This window comes from Gymnogyps californianus, unplaced genomic scaffold (assembly GCF_018139145.2).
Source record: "Gymnogyps californianus isolate 813 unplaced genomic scaffold, ASM1813914v2 HiC_scaffold_66, whole genome shotgun sequence".
Lineage (NCBI taxonomy): Eukaryota > Metazoa > Chordata > Aves > Accipitriformes > Cathartidae > Gymnogyps > Gymnogyps californianus.
In genome coordinates, this window is record NW_026114459.1 from 289,001 (window position 1) to 309,439 (window position 20,439).

The following is a 20,439-nucleotide window of genomic DNA, read 5'->3' on the forward strand; positions in this document are numbered from 1 at the left end:
AAATTCTGGTTACAATATTCCTGAGTGCCAAACTGAGTCATCAAGGTCAGTTTTGATCAACAAACGTCCTGGCAGATGACAGTGAGTTGCGACCATGGTTGTAGCATATGACATACACTTTGGAAACCATTACCTAATTAAAAAAACAAAACAAAACAAAAAACCAAAACCCAAAAACAGAGAGAAAGAGGAAAAGAAAGGGAGAGGGCAAGAGAGAAAGAGACTGCGTCTTCATTGTTACGTGACAGGAGAATGGTCTTCTACCACACAAGGTTCTGTCTGGTTCTCCTCCTCTTCTACTTCTTCCCCTACTTGCTCGTCAAGAGGAATTTCAGTGGATTCTGAATCCTGGGTGCAAAGAGTCTTGGAGTCACTGCAGCTGATGTCTTCTTCTACTTGACTTCCACTGTCTTTTTCGGTGTCTGACTCACCATCTTCCTCAAGTGTTAGTTCAAACTGGAATTTTTCAGTTTGGCCCTGCCTACCCTCTTCCTGGTCATCAGGTGCAGGAGAGGGACTTTGAGGGATTGTGCTCTGGTACCATTCTCGATTGTCCTCCAGTGTATCTAAGATATCCTGGGCATCTGGGTGAACAAGATCTGCCCATGTCTCCCACAGAGGATGAACAATGTAGTCTATAAAACCCACCTGTTTCAAGTAATACAAAATTAGGATGAACTCTTATTCACAAAGAAATAAACAACTATGCCTATAAGTCATGCAATGTCTGAGAAAGATAACGCTAGTAAGAGACACTAGACATGCTACCCTTAAGGTGGCTGAAAGGAACCTATGCTGTTCTATGTAGTAAATAGGGTCTTCTACATTTCAAAAGTCTGATTCAGGATATTGGCTAAGGACTTGGAAAGGATTTGTTTTCAAATGAACTGTTCATTCCAAACAAATCCACTGCATCTAGTGAGCCAAACAGCTGCTTTATATTTAATTCTGCTTTTGAAGGAAACCCTAATGAGCAGCTGTACAATACTCTCTTCTGAAGCATATGCTTCATTGCAGATCACTACAGTGATGGAATCCCTTCAGCAAACACACTGCCATGTGCTATGTTTTCACAGTAAGAATCTCAGCTCCCCTCACTTACTACTCAGGAGCTGAATTAATTAACTAGGAGGAAATAAAGGAAATAGTGCATTCAGAAATTCATCAAAACATAAAGAATGGCTATGGACCACCCTTTTCTGTTAAAATATCATACTGTTTTATTTAACTGCCTACTCAAATCAATTACCTGTGATTTTTCTACAGATGCATTGTGCTTATCACACATGGGACTTATCTCCATTCCCCTCTCTCTTTCCCGATCTCCTTGATGGAAAAATTCCTCCATTATTCTGTCTGTCCACTGGCGGTAGAGATGGAGTGGCTTGGTTGGATTGCTTAGATCTGCACAGTGCACCATATTCTGAAGAACCTAAAATAGATTGAACAATTACGGTGTTATTACACTGGAGAAAAACAGCTGCTTTTCCATTTACACTTTTGGTGGCTGTGAAACAGAATCTTGAAAATACATGTAGCGCAAGATTTATTCTAAACAGCAAAAACTTATGTGCTTGGGTGTTTTTCACACTTGCAGTAATAGCCATGAATTACCTCACTTCTGCTGCTTCTGCATGTATAAGAGACAGAAAATATTTGAGAGAAAGACCAATCAGGTGCTGATAATTTGAAGGGAAGGCCAAAGCCACATTCAGTCCAGAAGTACTTTACCACCCCGTTACTCTCTCAGAGTCTCACTCACTACCTAACAGAATATGTCACAGGTAGGAAACATGAGGGAGAAGAGGGAAGGGAGTGAGTCATGGTGTGAGAATAGACAACTGATCTAACCCATGCTGGAGGATAGGCAGGCCAATGTTATTAAGGATGTAAGTCAATACAAGTGACCATTTGCAGATGAATTTTCTTACCTGAATCCTGTCTGAATAGTTATCAAGAAGTAGGACGCCAGAACTTGTCACTTTTTTGGTTTCAACCATAGTTTTTAAATCAGCCAATAGATTCATATGCTTAGACATGTCTGTTGCAAGTACCTTGAAAGAAACAAATGAATAAATGAATATTATGTAAATTATTCTACTGATTTTTAAAAAATCTTTGAACACAGAAATAAACAGTTCTGGGGGGAGCCCATAACTCCTGTATCTGAATACACTATAAAAGTCTGAGTCCCGTATGTCATTAGTGTCCAAAATAATAAGTTTTCATTTTGATTAGTTTAAGAACACAACAAAATGATTGTCCAGAATTGTTCAGAAAGATCTGATCAGCCTAAGCTCATCATCAATTCAGTAGCAAATTTCTAACTGTGATGGTGAAATGGCATACACATCAGTATGAAAACAGCTTGAAGGAGGATTGTATACCTTCCAAAAATGTATAGATGGTTACTGAAACTGAAAAGAACCCACTATTCATGTTTGGACAATACACAATAAAACTTCAAACTTTTACTTCATTGGTTATGGGTCTAATGACATGTAATTTATCATAAAACGTTTCTGTGCTTTATTATTCAATTTGCTAGCACTATGGAAGAGGGACTCTCAAGCAGAACTCACAATGTCAATGACCATTTTCCTCAATGATTGCCTCTGTTTTTTGGTCAAATTCTGGAAAATGTCACAATTTTCTTCCTGCAGCAGCTTGAAGCCCACAGCTAAGTGATGATTCTCCAGTACCGATGAGTCATTGTACATCAAGGCAAGTTCAGAATCTGCAATAATAGTCACAGGGCAGAACATTACTAAAGCCCATGCTTCTACCAAATCCCTTATGATTTTTCAAATTCATTACATTCATAATAAGATTTGCAGATGAACTTTTAGAAACAGAGTTGCTGTAGTTCACACACTATCAAAAGTTACAAAATTAATTTAACAAATCAAGGCAAAGTATGTTGAGGGAAATAAAAAAAAAGCTTTGCAGTGAAGCATGTACACATACCTGGAGTGGCAAGTTAGAAAAAATACAAGTAATGTATTTTTCAGAATACATTTTCATATCTGCATGAGGTCACATGGAAAATATTATATGCATAAACACACCTAAATTAAAACACACACTGATGTTTTCTCTTCTCATCCCTCCCTCCCATCACAACTACTAAAATTCAATTGTTTAAGTCAAGTTGCACCTATCCAGTACTCAGACCTGGGAATACACAGCTGAGGCTTTGCTGCAGGTCAGACGGAGAGCACACATCTTGGTTTTCAAACCATGTCCTTCTGCAGTTAGCTAAGGCATTCAGATGCCTAGCCAGTTAGGCCTAGGGGTCATTAGTCCACGACAATAGGATGTTTTGAGAGGAGGCTGGTAGGACGGTAACAGTTATGCTTCTGGTCTTTTTCTTGGAAGGTCACGTGACTTGAAAATGCAAGCAGTGGCCTTGCCTACTGCCTCATACTTGAGTGCGATTAATACCTGATGCTGTAATGCTGCCTTCTCTAACACAAGTATTCTTAACTTGGTCACTCCATATGGCTGCGAGAATAACATACACCTTCCTAGCAATGCCTGTACTAAGGCACACACACAAGGTCTGCATTTGTCTGCTTAGGCCCACTGAACAGCCAGCTTTGACAAATAAAAGCAGTTACAATTTTCTGCACAGCTTTAGATTCTACCCAGGGATACCACACAATCAGCTTGCATATGTTTTAAGACACAGCTTGCAAATGAATGTGTCATCAAAAATGAATACTTTTTATGCAATCACACTTGTCATGTGCTGATATTAATTTCTATTTATTACAGCTGTTCTATCCTAAATCTAACCATATGTAAGTCTATTCTACTCTGTCCTCTTTATCTTCTTTTACAGCAGCTTTGTTTTAAAATCCCTCTAGCTCAATGGGGTGCCTATAAAAGCTCTGCTCTTCAGATTTCATTAGCCTCATTATGCATTCTCCTGCTGTCTTCCTCTCCTGTCTTGAATACATTGATCTTGTGAATCAGGAAACCCTTCCTCTACCTTTCCTTATCCTGATGGCAGCAAAACCATAATAGCAAAAAGAAAAAGAAAGTGAGTTTGTCAAATGATCTCTCTTTCATCTTTCACAGAACATTTAGAAAGCTTGCCTACTTGTTATTTTTCTTACAAAGATGACAGGCACTGGTTTATTTTCCTTTCAAACAGCTTTCTGACGAGCTCCAACTGCAAAACACTCAACATTGCCAAACTACTTTGGAAGGGCTGGATCTACAGACAGAGCTAAAATGTGCTCAACTTTGTAAAGGAGATGGAAATGGAAGAAAGTTCCCCCTTGGTAATCTGTAACACATTATAAGCTTCAAGAGTATTTGTCTGGAAGGACAGAGGTACAATGATCAAATAAGCATCTCCTCTGATGCTAACACAATCCATATTTGTTTGTTCTTTAATAGCATTCAAGATGGATCAGATTTTTAGACAACTGTGTAAATAGACTTTAAAACCTGAAATAGGGAAATAATATTCAGAAATATCACAAGTAATTATAAAGAATAAGCTGAAATATGGCAAATATGTACATACTTTAAGTAACTATAAGTCTATTATGCTTTTAAAAAATGTATTCTTATACTTCTTAGTGAAATGTTAATACATTGTAAGGTTCATTGGAAAACAAAACTAGATGGAAGCAAATGATCTTCTAGAGGTTAGGAAAATCTGGGATTTGAGAGACTTCATGTGTGACTTTTGTACAAGCCATGTGGGCATTGATTCTTAAGCTCTCATTGAAAATGATGGGTATTAGGTAGCTAAATAAAATCTAAATTAGATGGTCTTTGTCTCTGTCCCTACAGTTTCTTCTTTGTACACATAACTCAAAAGGGATAAAATCCCTTTGTCTCTTTTCAGCCTGGCAACAGCAGTTCCAATTAGTGATGTTACTTGATTGACATGGAAGCCTTCTCTATCAAAAGCTGAATTGAGAAGAACAAGACATTTCTTCTAAGCCACTAAATAAGCAGCATAATAATCACTCCTAACTTAGCTGAATTTCAGCTGTCTGCCTAAAAGCAAAAGCTTTATGTATCACTACTGGTCCCTTCAACTAGCCAGTCATCCTGCTTAAACCTGAACAACTCAGTGGTTTCCCCATAGCACCTCATAGCCACCAATATATCCTGCTATTCAATTTCTGATTAAACAAACAAATTAAAACTTTACTTACATATGCCTACTCTTAAGAATTTGGGTATTGCACACTGTTTTGTGCACAAAGCTTGATTCACTCTCTTCCTATACCACACTGCTGAACTGTACTGGTTACCAATACAGCACCAGAAATCTAGAGTCAATCCCAATCCTCCTCCTTGCAGATGAGTCACCAAATTGAATTTCACTACAGGGTAGCCCTCAGGCCATTAAGGCAAATAAAATTAGATGCAGGCTAGACTGGAGTGGAGGTCTTATTTGAACGTACAGCAGCAATGAGTCAGAACAGGAGCTCCCTTCTTCAAACTATACTGCTGATATGGGGTCATATTATTTTAGCACCAGTGCAATAGATTCACCCAAGTGCAGGAATGACAGCATCTATAAATGTGCAACCAGATGGGTCAAATATGCAACCCTAGGTATGTTTCCATTTCTGTAGCTTTTTCTTCTTATGTGCTTGGATTCTTAGTATTATTTCAACTTTTGTACTTCTGGGTCAGTTATTGTAAAAGAAGTCATCAGATGGCAAAAGAAATAACATCGTATGACGGAACTTGCGCTGACTTACAATGTGCTACCCACTTATAATAGTAACATACGCCACTGAAATCAAAGCAGATTACATTGGGGCAACAAGCCGTTCAGTAAATGTGTCATGATCAGGTTCAACAAAGCTAATAGTGTTTTTCTTCTAGTAGAAGATTAAAGAGGGGGAAGTGGTTCATGCAATGCTGCAGAGAACAGCCTTGAGGAATGCAGAACAAGTACCCTGGGTTTCAAATTCAGAGATGGCATTAGGGTCTCATTTCATTAGGGCTTTTTCCTCCACACATGGAGCGCCAGCAAGAGACTCACAAAAAAAAAGAAAAGAGGTTTGCCATAGCCTGCAGGGACAGGCTGAGAAAATTCAGTCCAAGAGGCATGAGTATGCAGAGATCAGAAAACAAGTATAGCAGCCAAGGAGAGACAGAGATGGGCCTGCCAGTCTGCTAAAAAGAAATTTGTTTTCTAAGTTTCTTAAAAATGTATGGCTATCCTTGGTCATGCCATATGCTTCCAATATAAACACAGAAACTGTTGTCTTCCTTTTTTTTGATATTTTATTTAATCTTCCTTCATTTTTCTCCTACAACTTTATTTATTTAATGTAAACCAACTAACTTCCAGGAAAGAGACCACATCCAATACATTGAAACAGTGCCAGGATTATAGTTCATGTCTTAGTAATTTTTGCTAGAGGGTACTATGTATATTATTTCTAAAGTTACAAGCAATGCAAAATAATATCCAGTTAAAAATACAAACGCCTATCCATTTACTGAGAAAAGGTACAGATATAGCAAACAAGTAACGAACTGCGTATTTTTCAGGTGCTATGTGCAGATCTTGCAGCAAATTTTTGAGAAAAAACACTGAACATCAAACTTACTTGTGTTGATAAGAAACTGGTTTGAAACCCCAGGATGATCTACATCATGTATTGCACTGGCAAAAATTGCTGCAAGAATCTCCAAATCAGTAAACACTGCCTAGAAAATCATGAAACAGAAATGACAATCACTAATCAATGAAAAAATGTTTTCAATAAAAAGGACTCTACTTTGAATCTAGATCTGAACAAGCAAAACGCATTTGGAATGTATCAGGGATCTTAAGAGATTTTATACATAGACTATCATAACCTTTTGTAAAATTGTCAATTATGTAGAATTTCATAAATATTTCAAGTTTGACCATGAAAGTAAAATTATCCTTACTTCACACTGACAGCATCACTAAATTCAGTAACAACTGAAGGTTTTTTTCAGCTTCAGTCTGTAAATAAATCCACTTTTATTAGATCATTAAGTACAGACTTAGATTTCTAACCTACAGCACAAATTAAAGTTAAAAATTTCAGTCTGATTCCTACATATCATGGTATCATGTTACATCTGACGTCTACATTCAAATACAGGACAATGTGTTCATTGTGCAGACGCACATCTAAATGATGCTAAAGGAAAGGGTGATAGACTACAAGGCATCTTACTTAACATTTATTGATTTTTCTTCTGTATGAGATTATTAGGAAAATAGGAACAGAGAACTGCAAGGGACCCGGCATGTCACTGAGTCCAGTCCCCTGTTGTCACAAGCACCCACGTTATATAATTGCTTTCATAACTGATCAAGAACAGCTCAGAAGTGTGTAGGTCAGCAGTGGCACCAGGCAGATAGTGCTATTTTACTGGCTAAAGCTCCACTGAGAACAAGGCCATGAAAAACAGTTGATCTGGAAAAAAAACCCCAAAATGCTACTGACTATCAGTTCAGCTGTTTGGTGAAGCTAGTGGTGATTTAAGAACATAATCTGATCTTCCTTCTTGAGATAAAGAAAATCTTTCCCAAGAGAATTCCTGAGTCTTTTGAGGATCAAGACCTGCCAATAGTCTTAAGGTCCACTTATAACCCTCTCGTTAAGGAGAAGGTAAAGCAGAAGCATTCGTGTCCTGGTTTCGGCTGGGACAGAGTTAGTTTTCTTCTTAGTAGCTGGTACAGTGCTGTGTTTTGGATTTAGTGTGAGAATAATGTTGATAACACTCTGAGGTTTTAGTTGTTGCTAAGTAGCACTTATCTTAAGCCAAGGACTTTTCAGTTTCCCATGCTCTGCCAGCAAGCAGGTGTGCAAGAAGCTGGGAGGGAGCATAGCCGGGGCAGCTGACCTGAACTAGCCAAAGGGGTATTCCATACCATGGAACATCATGCCCACTATATAAACAAGGAGGAGTTGGCCAGGAGGCGTGGATCGCGGCTCTGGCATCGGTCAGCAGGTGGTGAGCAATTGCATTGTGCATCACTTGTCTTTTCTTGGGTTTTATTTCTCTTTTTTTTTGTTATATTCCTTTTCATTACAATTATTATTATATTATTATTAGTTAGTATTATATTTTACTTTAGTTATTAAACTTTTCTTATCTCAACCCATGAGTTTTACCTTTTTTTTTTTTTCCCCAATCCTCCTCCCCATCCCACTGGGAGGGGGGAGGGGTGAGCAGCTGCGTGGTGCTTAGTTGCTGGCTGTGGTCAAACCACGACAATTCAGTAACATGAAAGATTGGTCATTATGAAAAATAGTCAAAATGCAGCCCCCTCTTGAAAATGACGGCAAACCCTTCTGAACTACTAAAATTTAAACTACTTGCTTTATCTGCCTTTTTCCAACAATTTACTGGGATATGTCAATGTTTGCTATACTAAGGGCTGAATTGTGCTTAAAAAGGGGAAGTAATCTCTATCTTTCTTTTGCTTCCTTTCACTTCCAAGATTTAAGCACTTTCAACAAGAGAATTCCTCAGAAAAGAACATATGAAATGTTATTGTTTTCCAAATAATTTTGAAATATTTATGAAAAAAATGAGATAGTCCAATCAAAATTTAGTACATGTTCCACTCTGCCTGTGAAACAAACACAAAAGTAGCCTTTCAGGATCAGAATGAATATGAACGGGGCGGGGGGGGGGGGGAACAACCAACAAATAGCCCTATTGAGGGAATCCCATTTTATCACTATCTTTCCTAAGCAATTCCACTAACTGTGGTTAGTGAGAGTCTATCATGATTTAGGCCCAGCCGGCAACAAAGCACCACGCAGCCGCTCGCTCGCTCACTCCTCCCCCCCAGGTAGGATGGGGAGGAGAAAACACAGCAAAAAGCTCATGGGTCGAGACAAGGACAGGGAGGGATCACTCACCAATTATGGTCACAGGCAAAATAGACTCGATTTTGGGGAAAAATAAACCAATTTAATTCGTTAACAACCAAATCAGAGTAGGATGATGAGAAATAGAACCATATCTTAAAAACACACCTTCCCCCCACCCCTCCTTTCTTCCCAGGCTCAGCTTTGCTCCCGATTCCTCTACCTCCTCCCCCCTAGCAGCACAGGGGGACGGGAATGGGGGTTGCAGTCAGTTCATCACAGCTGTTTCTGCTGCTCCTTCCTCCTCAGGGGGAGGACTCCTCACACTCTTCCCCTGCTCCAGCGTGGGGTCCCTCTCACGGGGGTCAGTCCTCCATGAGTTTCTACAACGCAAGTCCTTTCCACGCACTGCAGTCCTCCACAAACTGCTCCAGCGTGGGCTTTCCCATGGAGTCATGGCCTTTTCTGGGCCCAGCCACCTGCTCTGGCATGGGGTCCTCCACGGGCTGCAGGGGAATCTCTGCTCTGCCGTTAACCCTTCATGGGCTGCAGGGGGACAGCCTGCCGGAATCTCTGCTCCAGCGCACCTCCTCCCTCTCCTTCTTCACTGACCTCGGTGCCTGCATGGTTGTTTCTCTCACATCCCACTCCTTACTGGAGCTCCTCCTCCTCTTCTCCCATCTTCTTCCTCTCCTCCTCTTTTTTTACTGTAGCTCTTCTTTCTCCTCCATCTTACCCTCACCACCTCAGGAGTTTTTTTTTCCCCTTCTTAAATATGCTATATCACAGAGACGCTATCACTGTTGCTGATTGGCTCGGCCTTGGCCAGAGGTGGGTCCAGGTTGGAGCCAGGGAAGCTTCTAGCAGCTTCTCACAGGAGCCACCCCTGTAGCCCCTCCCTCGCTACACAAACCCAACACAGTGTCTCGCTACACAAACCCAACACAGTGTCTCACATGGGAAATAATGACAGAACAGGATGTAGTATTAATAATGAGATGGTGGAAACAAGTTACGCATTGTGTTACAATGAAAAAGGTTATGACAGCACAAATCTGTAAGTATAAAATCATGTTTTAAAAGAAAAAGATGTGACATTTTCTGCACAATATTTACATGTAAATAAACTTTGATCCTCACAAAATATCTTTAGAAGAGCACAATTCATGAAAGAAATGTCAAGATTTCTTTTAAAAAATACTGCAGAAACAAATCTTTAACATTTAGTTTAGAAGAGTCTTAGTATGTCCCTTTCTCTCATGCCTGCCTCTTTCCCACCTTAGCGTAGTTTACCTCTAATGCTGGGGTTGATAGCAGGACATGGGTTGACTGAACAACATCTGCAGCATGTATGTTATTGTGATATGCCACATCTGCATGGTAATGGTCTTCTAGGGTCATCAAGTAAGTTATTAAAGTGCCTACTGGAATTTTAAATGTTTTTAACAAGTCCCGTTCCTAGAATAGAGAAACAATTAAGATTACAAAGCACAGAAAAATCTCTAAGACAAGCAAAAAGCAGTACGGCTACTGCTACTTGCCTGAAAAATGGTGTGCATGATGACTGTCAAAGGTCTGTTTCCAGATAATTCTGCTACTCTGAAAACCTGAAGGCCCCATTTGTTCACATCTTCTAGTTCCTAGAACAGAATCAAGCAACAGACATGTTGAAACCTAACACACATATTCCAGCGATTTTTGATTGAAACAGCTACAAACAGCAGACTCATGAAGATTCAGACCTTGCCACTGTGAAAATTATATGCTAAACTCTGAAAGGGGGAAAGCTGCTGCTACTAATCTTGTAACATTTGAATTTGCAGCTACCAACTTTCTAGATTTTAATTCACTAGGCAGGAAAGAGTGCCCCTCTGAAGTGGATTGCTCCAGAAGGAAAAATGCTACAGTATCTTGAATGAGCTGAACTGACACACTTTGCTATCTCACTGCCCAGTGACAGCAGAGTTCAGCGAGGAGGAAACCTCCAGAGAGAGATTCTGTGGTTCTGCTGCTGTCTCCCTGGTTCTCAGAAACAGACTCTTCAAATAAAGGGGGAGATTCCTGAAAACATAAGGATAGGCATATTTCAAAATGCAAAAATCTAAAATTGAATGAATAATCACTTTATGCCAGTTTTAGATTATTGCCAAATAGCTGCTGGTGTGAAAAATCACAGGAAATGTCACTAAAAACAAAACCACAACTGATGTACATAAAACGATACAGCTTAAGACAGGACCTGCAAGGATAGCTCTAATGCTATATCCAGTTGTGCATTTAAAAAAAAAAACCATAGGGCTGCTATATATTCTCATTCCTCTGATAGTATATGGTATGTTTACTATTCATTCCTCAGATATTATTTATGAATAAGCAGCTTTATTAATGCATATAGAAATACTAATTTATATTCCATCTCCAGACAGCAAACATTCCTGCTGAAATCCTGTTCATGTGGAAATTAATCCTCATGGCCTGATTCTGATTTTATTTGTTATTCTTCCATTTCACTGGATTTATATTATTTCAAGTGAGACCAGCCTTTGGTGCTACAGCTTGAAATCAATGGTTATAAGCAGAGGATGGAATAATACTGACAAGTCCACCCTCTATTTTAATTCAAGGATTTAAATATTCTCTACCTTGGCAAGAACATCTTCTTGGTCTGTTTTAACTCCAAATCTGGGGATACTGGAATTAGTCAAGCTGGAGCTGTGCATCAGTTTTTTGACTCCACTGATCTGGGACATTGGCCTCTTCTTTTTCTCTTTCTCTTTCTGTGTTGGAGAAGGGATTTCAACTTCATGTTGTTTGTCTTCAAAAGAATAAAAGAATAATTTTGAAAGGATTTACAAATATTTTTGTCCACTTTACTGTTGAGTTGCGTATTATAGATATTGTAATTCTTAACAAAACTTTTTTTTATGTTTGGAGATTTTGCAACAGATATTTCATATCAAGAGCAGTAAAAACATGAAAAGATAAACATAGACCTATACCTCAAGATAAGCAGATTTCTATTTCACAAATTGACTCATTATTTCTGAACTGGCTTTAAATGTGACTTGCGACTGTCTGATTTCCACTTTTCCTGCACCCCAACACTGTAGATAAGGTTAATCCTTTCATTTAAAAAATGTTTTTACAACTGAAAAGAAATCTAAACTTTCATTCTTAAGAAAATTTTAAATTTCTTCTTTTCCGGGAAAAACACTCTCTGAAATTGTAGTTCTAAAAAAATCAAAACGGTATCTCATGTAAACCTTTACAAAACATTTCAGGACTCAAAGGACCTAATACTTGGGGACTGGTCCTGTTTGTGTTAAGACTCTGCACAACTCAGACTTTTGCCAGCGGAGCCATATCAACAAACGCTTTGGATGTAGAGGCAGTTCATGCCAGCAATGCAGTTCTTTTCTGCACCTCCCAATCAGAGTAATACTGACAAAAGGACTGTTTTGCTAAAAACCAACATTTTCCTGTGGGCTTTTGCCTCCATAGCAGTATGAGTAGCATCACTTCATATACCACATCAACATATGTGCCAGCAAAACCTTCTAACAATATAGACAAGGATTAAACTGAGAGTAAAGTATATTTAGGCCATTGCCAGATGATTGCTGCAGAAACAGTATGGGGGTGTGGAGCACTGCAGACATCTGTGGTCCCCAAAGAAATACAAGTTAGTGCAACAAAGGACTCTCCTGCCAAAATTGCTAGGAATTTGCATTAATTCTATTCTATTCATACCATTTTTAAACAGAGTTTTAATGACTCACTCCAAATTATCTCTTCTCTGCTGAAATATACCTGCACCTTTTCTAGTCCTCAAGAATCTTCCAGCAAAACCAGGAAAATCCAGAACAGATGTTTCTAACGTAGAAGCCTAGCAAAAATGATGATTTAAAAACACCTTAGAACAAAAGAAATAACAAAAAAAAAGGGGGGGGGGGCTCTTGAAAATATATGTCCATTTTTTCCTTCCTGCAATGGTCATTTTCAATAAAGATGTTGAAACCAGACAAGGGTAGCAAATCCATTCCTAATTCCTAGAATGTTATTGTGTTTGCTTCTTCACTTTCCTCTTTTTTTTCATTTCTTTTTTTAATTACCCTTTAGCAGCCTGCATTTACTGGACACCTCAAATCCCAAACAAATCACAGCGAAGAGGAGACTGGAAATGTCACCAAGCTTTAGCCTGCAGCACCGAGTTCCCTGATTGCCCCCACCATACTTCACTACTCTCCTCATACAGACAATCAAAAAAAGGGGGAGGAGGAGCGCTGCACCTCTTAACGTACAAACCGACAACAGATGAGGAGCAGTGACTAGTGTTCGTGCTTTGATGTTTATGGTTTTGGTCATATGCACAAAGTTTAGACCCATCAAAGGGAGGTTCATAAGCTGAGCTGTCAGACTAACTCAAGTGAAAGGAAGTGTCTGTCTGAATGACTTTAGATCTCCAAAGGAATTCCACAGGATTGCCTGTGCTTTTGTAACTACGAGCACACAGGGCAAAGGATCCTGGGCCCATCTGAACATCTAGAAAAGACAGCTTGCCATTTTGACCCTGGTTATGCTATACTCATTGACAGGTTCTCTTACATTTTCTGTTCATAGGAAAACAGGTTAATTACACCAAAAAAATAAAAACCTTACATATTCTCATACTCAATGTAGGAGCCTTAATTCTTACACAAGGAATATATTTGTTGTCATTATGAATAACTTCATACATGTCATGTAGCCCTATTTGGGAAAACAGTCCATCTTTTTTTGAAGAAGAACAGTAAAAACCTGTTTTTTCATGACACAATCCTAACTTTCAAATGTGAGAAAGTCTGTAGATGTTCAGGAGATAGGTTATGTATTTAAAAAATATTTAACTAACTAGATTCATTAAAATTTTCTATGGAGAGAATGTTTTCCCTCTTCACATTGTTGCTCAGAATCTATATACTTAAACTGCATATTTTGAAAATACTCTATTTAAGCAATATTTCTGTAGCTGATGTGTTTTCCTGTTTTCCTCCTTGTATACCTACATTTTAAAGTATCCTAGGTTTCCATTTACATGCAGCCACAAAAGAATACCCAACTTAGAAGTGATTGCCTTTCCAGCACTCTTTCTGCTCAAGACTGAGGTCTCATGTGAAACGCTGACAGATGCATTTCCTTACCCTGTCAAAATGAGCCTTAAGTTTTCAAGTAAAAGCAAGCAGAAACTGATGTATCAGTCTTTTCAGTTAGCCTAAGTGGGTCATCTTCTCAGGCAACTGTACACTGTGACTTTCAGGGCTCCTGAAGCTGTGCAATATTGCTTCTCCATAACAGAGGCTCATCACTTTCTTACTGTCTGAAACCCTGTTGTGCCGCAGTTCTCAGGCACGCTACTGCAATCATGGGTGAACTGAATAGACACATTAAGTGATCCATTTAGGATATGGTGACAAGCAGGATAAAATGTACTTAAAAAACCCACTTCTTTCAAAAAACACAAAAAGCCCCAGCTATGGTATCTCACACAAATAAAACAAGATGTATCTTAACATGTGTGACTGGCACTTTTTAAAGTACTTGTTATCCTAATTTAGACGTATTCAGCTGTGCCTCCCCTTATATGCACAGTCTTTATGAACCAATGGTGTTTTGCTCAAAACATGTTTGAGATTGGTATATTATCTTTATCTTCATGTTCAAAATCAACAGTATGGAACCAAGTTTTATTAATTTTCACCAGTTTTAGCAAAAAAAAATATATACTGCCTTCTGCAAAGCCATAGAGGACGAACCATACTCTTTGTAATATTGTGTCAGGCTTTTTTTAATGCTCACATCCCACCATGCAAGCTCGAGCCACACAAATTCTCCTGGCAGTAGTCTGTTCAGATGTTGACTTAGCCATATTCATCAACCCTCTCATGCACAGGCAGGGAATACCAAAGCATCAGAACTGTGCGCTACGAGATTTTATGAGGTTACTTGTGCTTGTGTGCTTCCAGCACACTGAAACCTCTTTGCAGTAACTTTCATTCTGGCCATAAGGGAAACAGTGGAAGAATTCTTTTTAATATATGAGATAATTAGCTTATTATATATTCATTTCTTAATATGGTAGCAATATAGTAGTTGTAATGTTACATGAAAATATGTATACGAATATTTATCTGTAACTACACGCACAGGGAAACCACACACACAAACTAAACAACCTGTGACGAAATGGATCTAACATGATCTCTCTGCTCAAACACTGAACAATGCAATACTAAATGTGCAGTTTCTGAAAATAGAAATTAATATGGAAAGCTACTTGCTTTTAAACTCTATCACAGCCCAGAGAGAGATTAAAAAAACCAAAAGGCAAAAAAGTTAACTCCCATCACAGTCTTACCTAAGAATGTGTTCGATATATATTCTGAGACCTGATTGCCTGACCTGCTCATTTCAGATAGGTGGGTTAGCTCCCGGTTGAGCATTCTTTTAAACTGGAAAACAAAACAAACAAACAAAAAGTGTAAGTTAGTGATCAATATGTATTTTAGTTAGGATAGAAAGAATACGACATTAAGAATATATACTAAATTAAGATAACTGTAAAAGCAAAAATCACATATAACATTGCTCTACTAATTCGTGGGTTGGACAACATAATTCTTAACCTCCTAAAATACTCCATAGTGAATCAATTACTAAGGCACAGGGTCCTACTAGTAGCTGAAAACTATAAGACTATGCATACACACAAATAATTAATATTCCTGTCTTTTCAATTTTTTTATTTTAATTTGGAGAGAAAATACAAATGTATTTACACAGGACCCCTTCTCTACTAGGGGTTTCTTATCGTATTTGTAAATTAATCTATTTGTGCATTTTTGCGATACATTTTGTAATCTTTCAATTTTATCTTCCCTCTCATCATTAATCTACTCAAATATATTTGACAGCACTGCTCAAAAAAATCAAAATATCTTACTGATTTCCTACACGTCAATGCGAATAGAAGTAGGTTTGTTGTCTTTTACTTAAATTATTATACTAGATCAGCACAATGACTTGCCCATTCTGCAGTCTCAGAAAATTGTCTGTATCTGTATGAAACATCAGAGTAGAAAATACCCATCTATGGAAACTTCCTTTTCCCCTTAAGTTAGCAATTCACATAGACACTCTATTGGATACAAGTGGATATTAACATTCCACGAAACGTATAATTGATTATGTACTCATCATTGAGCCTTTCTTGATTCCTTCTAGACTCAGGGTTAAATCATATCTTGTGGCATTATGTTCGACAGGTTAATTGTGTAATACAGCTCTAGCTATGTTACACGTGTTTTCATTGACTATAGCTCTGCTTTGATATTATCAACAAATAGAACTCAGCAATATTTATTAGCGATTCAAACAACTCTTTCCAATGTAAATTAGCATCTGTCACTATTGAATTTTGCCTCCCATTGTGCCATCCTTTCATTTTGTTTTTAGATTTCTCAGTCATCTTTTCTCTTAACAAAGCCAAATAATTTGTGCCATTTTCAGAATCCTCTTCCATCTTGTTCACCCAGTTATGACTATTTATTACATCAAGCAATAGCTATCCTTAGTATATATCCCTGTAAACATTCATCTATGTTGAAAACTGGTAGTTTATTCTTCTATATTGGATAAAGCACTAGACTAAACATTAATCACCTCCTTTCCATCCCATTGGAATCATCAAAGCCCTTTCTTCAAAGAGGCCTTGCATAATGAAAGGTGTTATTTTCTTCACAATGTCTTTGTAAGTCACCAATTACTGTATTGCTCACAGCGTGCCAAATAAAAATTACCTTTAATATAACACTCTAACCGTTAGCCACTGCATTTTCCTGCCCTCTTGACATGTGATCAGCTCAGGAACTTCCTGCTACAAAGACCGAATTCTACTTTTGTCACAAGCCAAAGGCTCAGCTTTGATCTCAGATACAGCTGTGTGCTAGCAAGTGTTCAACAGATTTCTGAAAATTAGAACCATACTACAAATAGTTATGCATACTATGAAATACAGGGCTATATATTCTGCACGAAATCAGTATCAACCTCTACAGTGAGGTCAGATGTTTGTCACCAATGTTAAATGTTAAAAAAACAAGTAAAACTTGCCAGGCAGTAATGGGACTGGTCCAAAAAATCCAAAGAGTATTTTTAAAAGCCTTTCTTTAAACTTAACACACATTTAAGTCACGCTTGCCTGCTTTTTTTCTGCACCCATGAAGGTGAGAAACTGAATTATTTAAGGCAAAAAATGAAGATCTCATAGAATGACTTGCCTCCAGACAGTATCCAGAAACCACAGCTTTAAATTAAATATAGCGTATAGGAATCTTAATAAAATGTCAGAAGATGACAAAATTGCATTAACTTCCAGGCCTGTCATCGGTATATCCATTACCACTCCAGTATTCTCTCTTCCTTAATTTAATCCAGCTAGTTCACTGGATCCCAACTAAATAGGTCCTCATCTGTCTGGTTGTTTCCTGATAAACCCTCTTAGATGATGCCCAACTTTGCGATACTGTTTTTGCAGCTGCAGAGCAACGCTACTGGGTCACATTCTGTACTTTGAAAAATCATCTAGCCACCACTGATATGTACTGTTCAGGAACTCTCTTTAAAAATTTCCCAGGTTTGAAAAAAAAAAAACCAAATTGGTGTTTGTTTGCACTATGTTCTGCGGTTACCTGACACAACAAATAGGAAAGACTTTTTTTCCTCCAAATCATAAATTTAATTGCAGGGAAGAGGTAGAGAGGACAAGGTTTACCTTACTTGCTAATACTGGAGGCTAGTTCCACTTAGAGAAAGCAGATGGAGGACCTGGTGATGATGCTTAAAGGCATTACATCTTCTCAAGTGCTTAACTGGTGTCCTGTTTGCACACTCAGAGTTAAACTCCCTTTAATGACTAGCAGCTAGGAAGCAACATTTTCCAACCTGGTCAGACTGGCAGGAACCATTGGGAGTCTTTTTTGCCCTCACCTGTGGCTTAGTGTTTGGTCTATTTCTGCATTACATAGAAATGATACCATATAAATGCAAAGAGTTTAGTACATCTTGCTGACCTCAGTCCCTGCTGTTATTTTCCTATAGTGAGTACAATTTTGGCTTTTGATCTTTTAGGTTTGTTATTGCATACTGAGAATAATCTTGTGGAACTTATGGAGTAGATGTTCTTTAAGAATTTCTAACTAAATGTTTATTGTATGGATGTCCACAGGGATTGGAAGGAGCATGGCAGTGTTTTCTAATCCTATGTTCCCGACTATTCTGATGCAAAGCCTTGCCTTCCCACCTCCCATCACCCCATAAGTCACCATAACATAAAAGCTAGACCGTCAGCATGAAACCTGTGGAACACTGTGTTGCTGCTGAATATGGGCATACAGTAAAACAAGTCCTCCAGCTTCTGCAAGGCCCTCCTGCTAACAGTGAATTCAATGGGAGAAGCTTTTGGCTTTGAAGAATGGTAGAAGTGCAATTTCCTCATATTCTTTCACATGTTGCTGACGCCACAGCAACAAGACTTTAATTGTCATTTATTTTGAAAACATCTGGACTGAGCAGGATGAATGTCATAAAAAGCAGATCATCTTTGCTTCTCTTCACATTTTTCCTATAATGTGTATACTGTGAACTTAAAGCACTGTACTAAAATTGTGTTCAGGTACTACTTAGCTTCTTAACTAAAATCATTGTCTATACACAGTATAGGACACTGTCTATACAGAGGACATATTTTTCCATATGTAATCAATTATAGCTACCATGCTATCTGTTGAACTTCAATTAACAAAAAATCTATTCATTTTAAAGGCTAAACAGTAAGAGTGAACATTTTTTGAAGATCGGTGATTGAATTTTTGTGATTTAGCAAGTAGGAACATGACAGCAGCTGCCTGGAAATCCAGGAAATACTTCCAAGCAAATTACAATAAATACCTCACTTTTAGCTGAATGGAAAATAATTCCATCTTATTTTTTGGTAAACGAGAAAGGAATCCACCTAGCTAGCATAATGGCATCCAACCTCTTCACAGATGACTGAACAAAATCCTTGAGAATATACTGTAACAATTCTGCATTAGCAGAGAACGGTCACAATGACCTAATCGGACACAATGACCTAATGAGGGTTTTACATTTCTACTTTAAAAGAAATAACCTATGATAAAAGTAGGTATCAATACAAATGAGCATAAGAGATTCAGTCATGTGTGAATATAATGCTTGTATTATTTTTAGTCATTTAATTCAATACTTGCATTATTTAGTTCAGGAAAAATCAGAATTTTCTTTAAAACAAGATGATTTGGAACAGTTATTGTATGTCAAGCATAGGATGATGTTGGTTTTTTGTGGGGTTTTTTTGTTTTGGTTTGGTTTTGGTTTCGGTTTTTTTTTTTCACACTTGATAACAATTATAAAGGCAACATCATTTTTTTAAGCACAAACACACAAGTAGGGCTAAAAAAAAGCCCAAACGTGGTTTTGTATTAAGTGAATTTCAATTCTGTACGTTGACAGGCATATTGATTTAATTCCTTGGTGCAAAACTTTTCTATAAAAGAGATAAAAGCTTATTTAATTCCATTTTCTAGCAGTACTGCAGTTTCAAGCTAGTTCAAAGCTGCTCCACATAATAATGTAGATCAATATTAGAAGATGACAATTTTCAGTCTCCCAGTGTTTTAATCAATAAGCTGTCTCACACACACACACACACACACAGAGGCTACCAGAAAATGCTGCTGGAACATGCTGTTGATAATTTCACATTTCTTCAGCTATTAATACCACTATGAGTCACACATTCACCCATTATCCTCAGCCTCTTTACTCATGCTCTCTCCTATTGTATAGTATCTCAGTTTTTAGTTGTTTTTTTTTTTATCTTTTAATGTCTAGAAATACAGTTTTGTAGCAATCTTTTTTTAAAATAACATAAAACCCTTCTAAATTTCTTTGGCTTTAGACTTGGTCTGATTATGCACTGAAGCAACATTATTTTAAAAGTCCCAGAACAGTTTATAAGACTGTATACTGTGCAGTTCATTCTCATTGCTGAACAAAGGCTTACTTTTCTGACTTTTTACTTTATATTCATATTAGTCATATCACCCACAAATATTCATGCTATCCAGTAATCATGCAATCATGCACCACAAATCAAGGTTCTTAAAAAGTAAAACAAAATCCTACCTTTATGTAGCCCCAAGAAACTGAGAGTAAATAGTTTGCCTCAGGCATTTTTGATTTTTTTCTATACTATCAATCTAAGCTAATCAGTTCTTTGCTATCTGCTACTGCAAAAGACTTCCAGGAAAAATTCTCTCCTAATTCTTTTTGCTGATCTTCAGGTTCTCAGCAACTGTGTGCACAGGAGGCATACTGAAATGAAATCCAATTGCGTGGTCTTCTGATTGTATAAATGCCATTTGTAAAACTCCAAGCATTCAGAGGCAACGTTGAAGAGACATATTGTCCAAGTTGAAGAAATATCTGAAGAGCTAGGGATATGCATATCTCCTGAACACCAGGACTTAAT

The 20,439-nt window shown here is 37.8% G+C and overlaps 1 protein-coding gene across 1 annotated transcript; it reads right to left on the reverse strand.

Moving 5' to 3' along the window:
* Positions 1-237: 237 nt before the first annotated feature.
* LOC127029050 (cAMP-specific 3',5'-cyclic phosphodiesterase 4D-like) lies at positions 238-20,141 on the reverse strand. Its single transcript, XM_050914712.1, has 10 exons — positions 20,094-20,141; positions 15,244-15,337; positions 11,492-11,664; positions 10,391-10,489; positions 10,143-10,307; positions 6,597-6,696; positions 2,583-2,737; positions 1,932-2,054; positions 1,250-1,432; positions 238-648 (listed from the first exon to the last, which is right to left on the reverse strand). The coding sequence occupies exons 1-10, from the start codon at positions 20,139-20,141 to the stop codon at positions 238-240; spliced, it is 1,551 nt and encodes a 516-aa protein (XP_050770669.1).
* Positions 20,142-20,439: the final 298 nt, after the last annotated feature.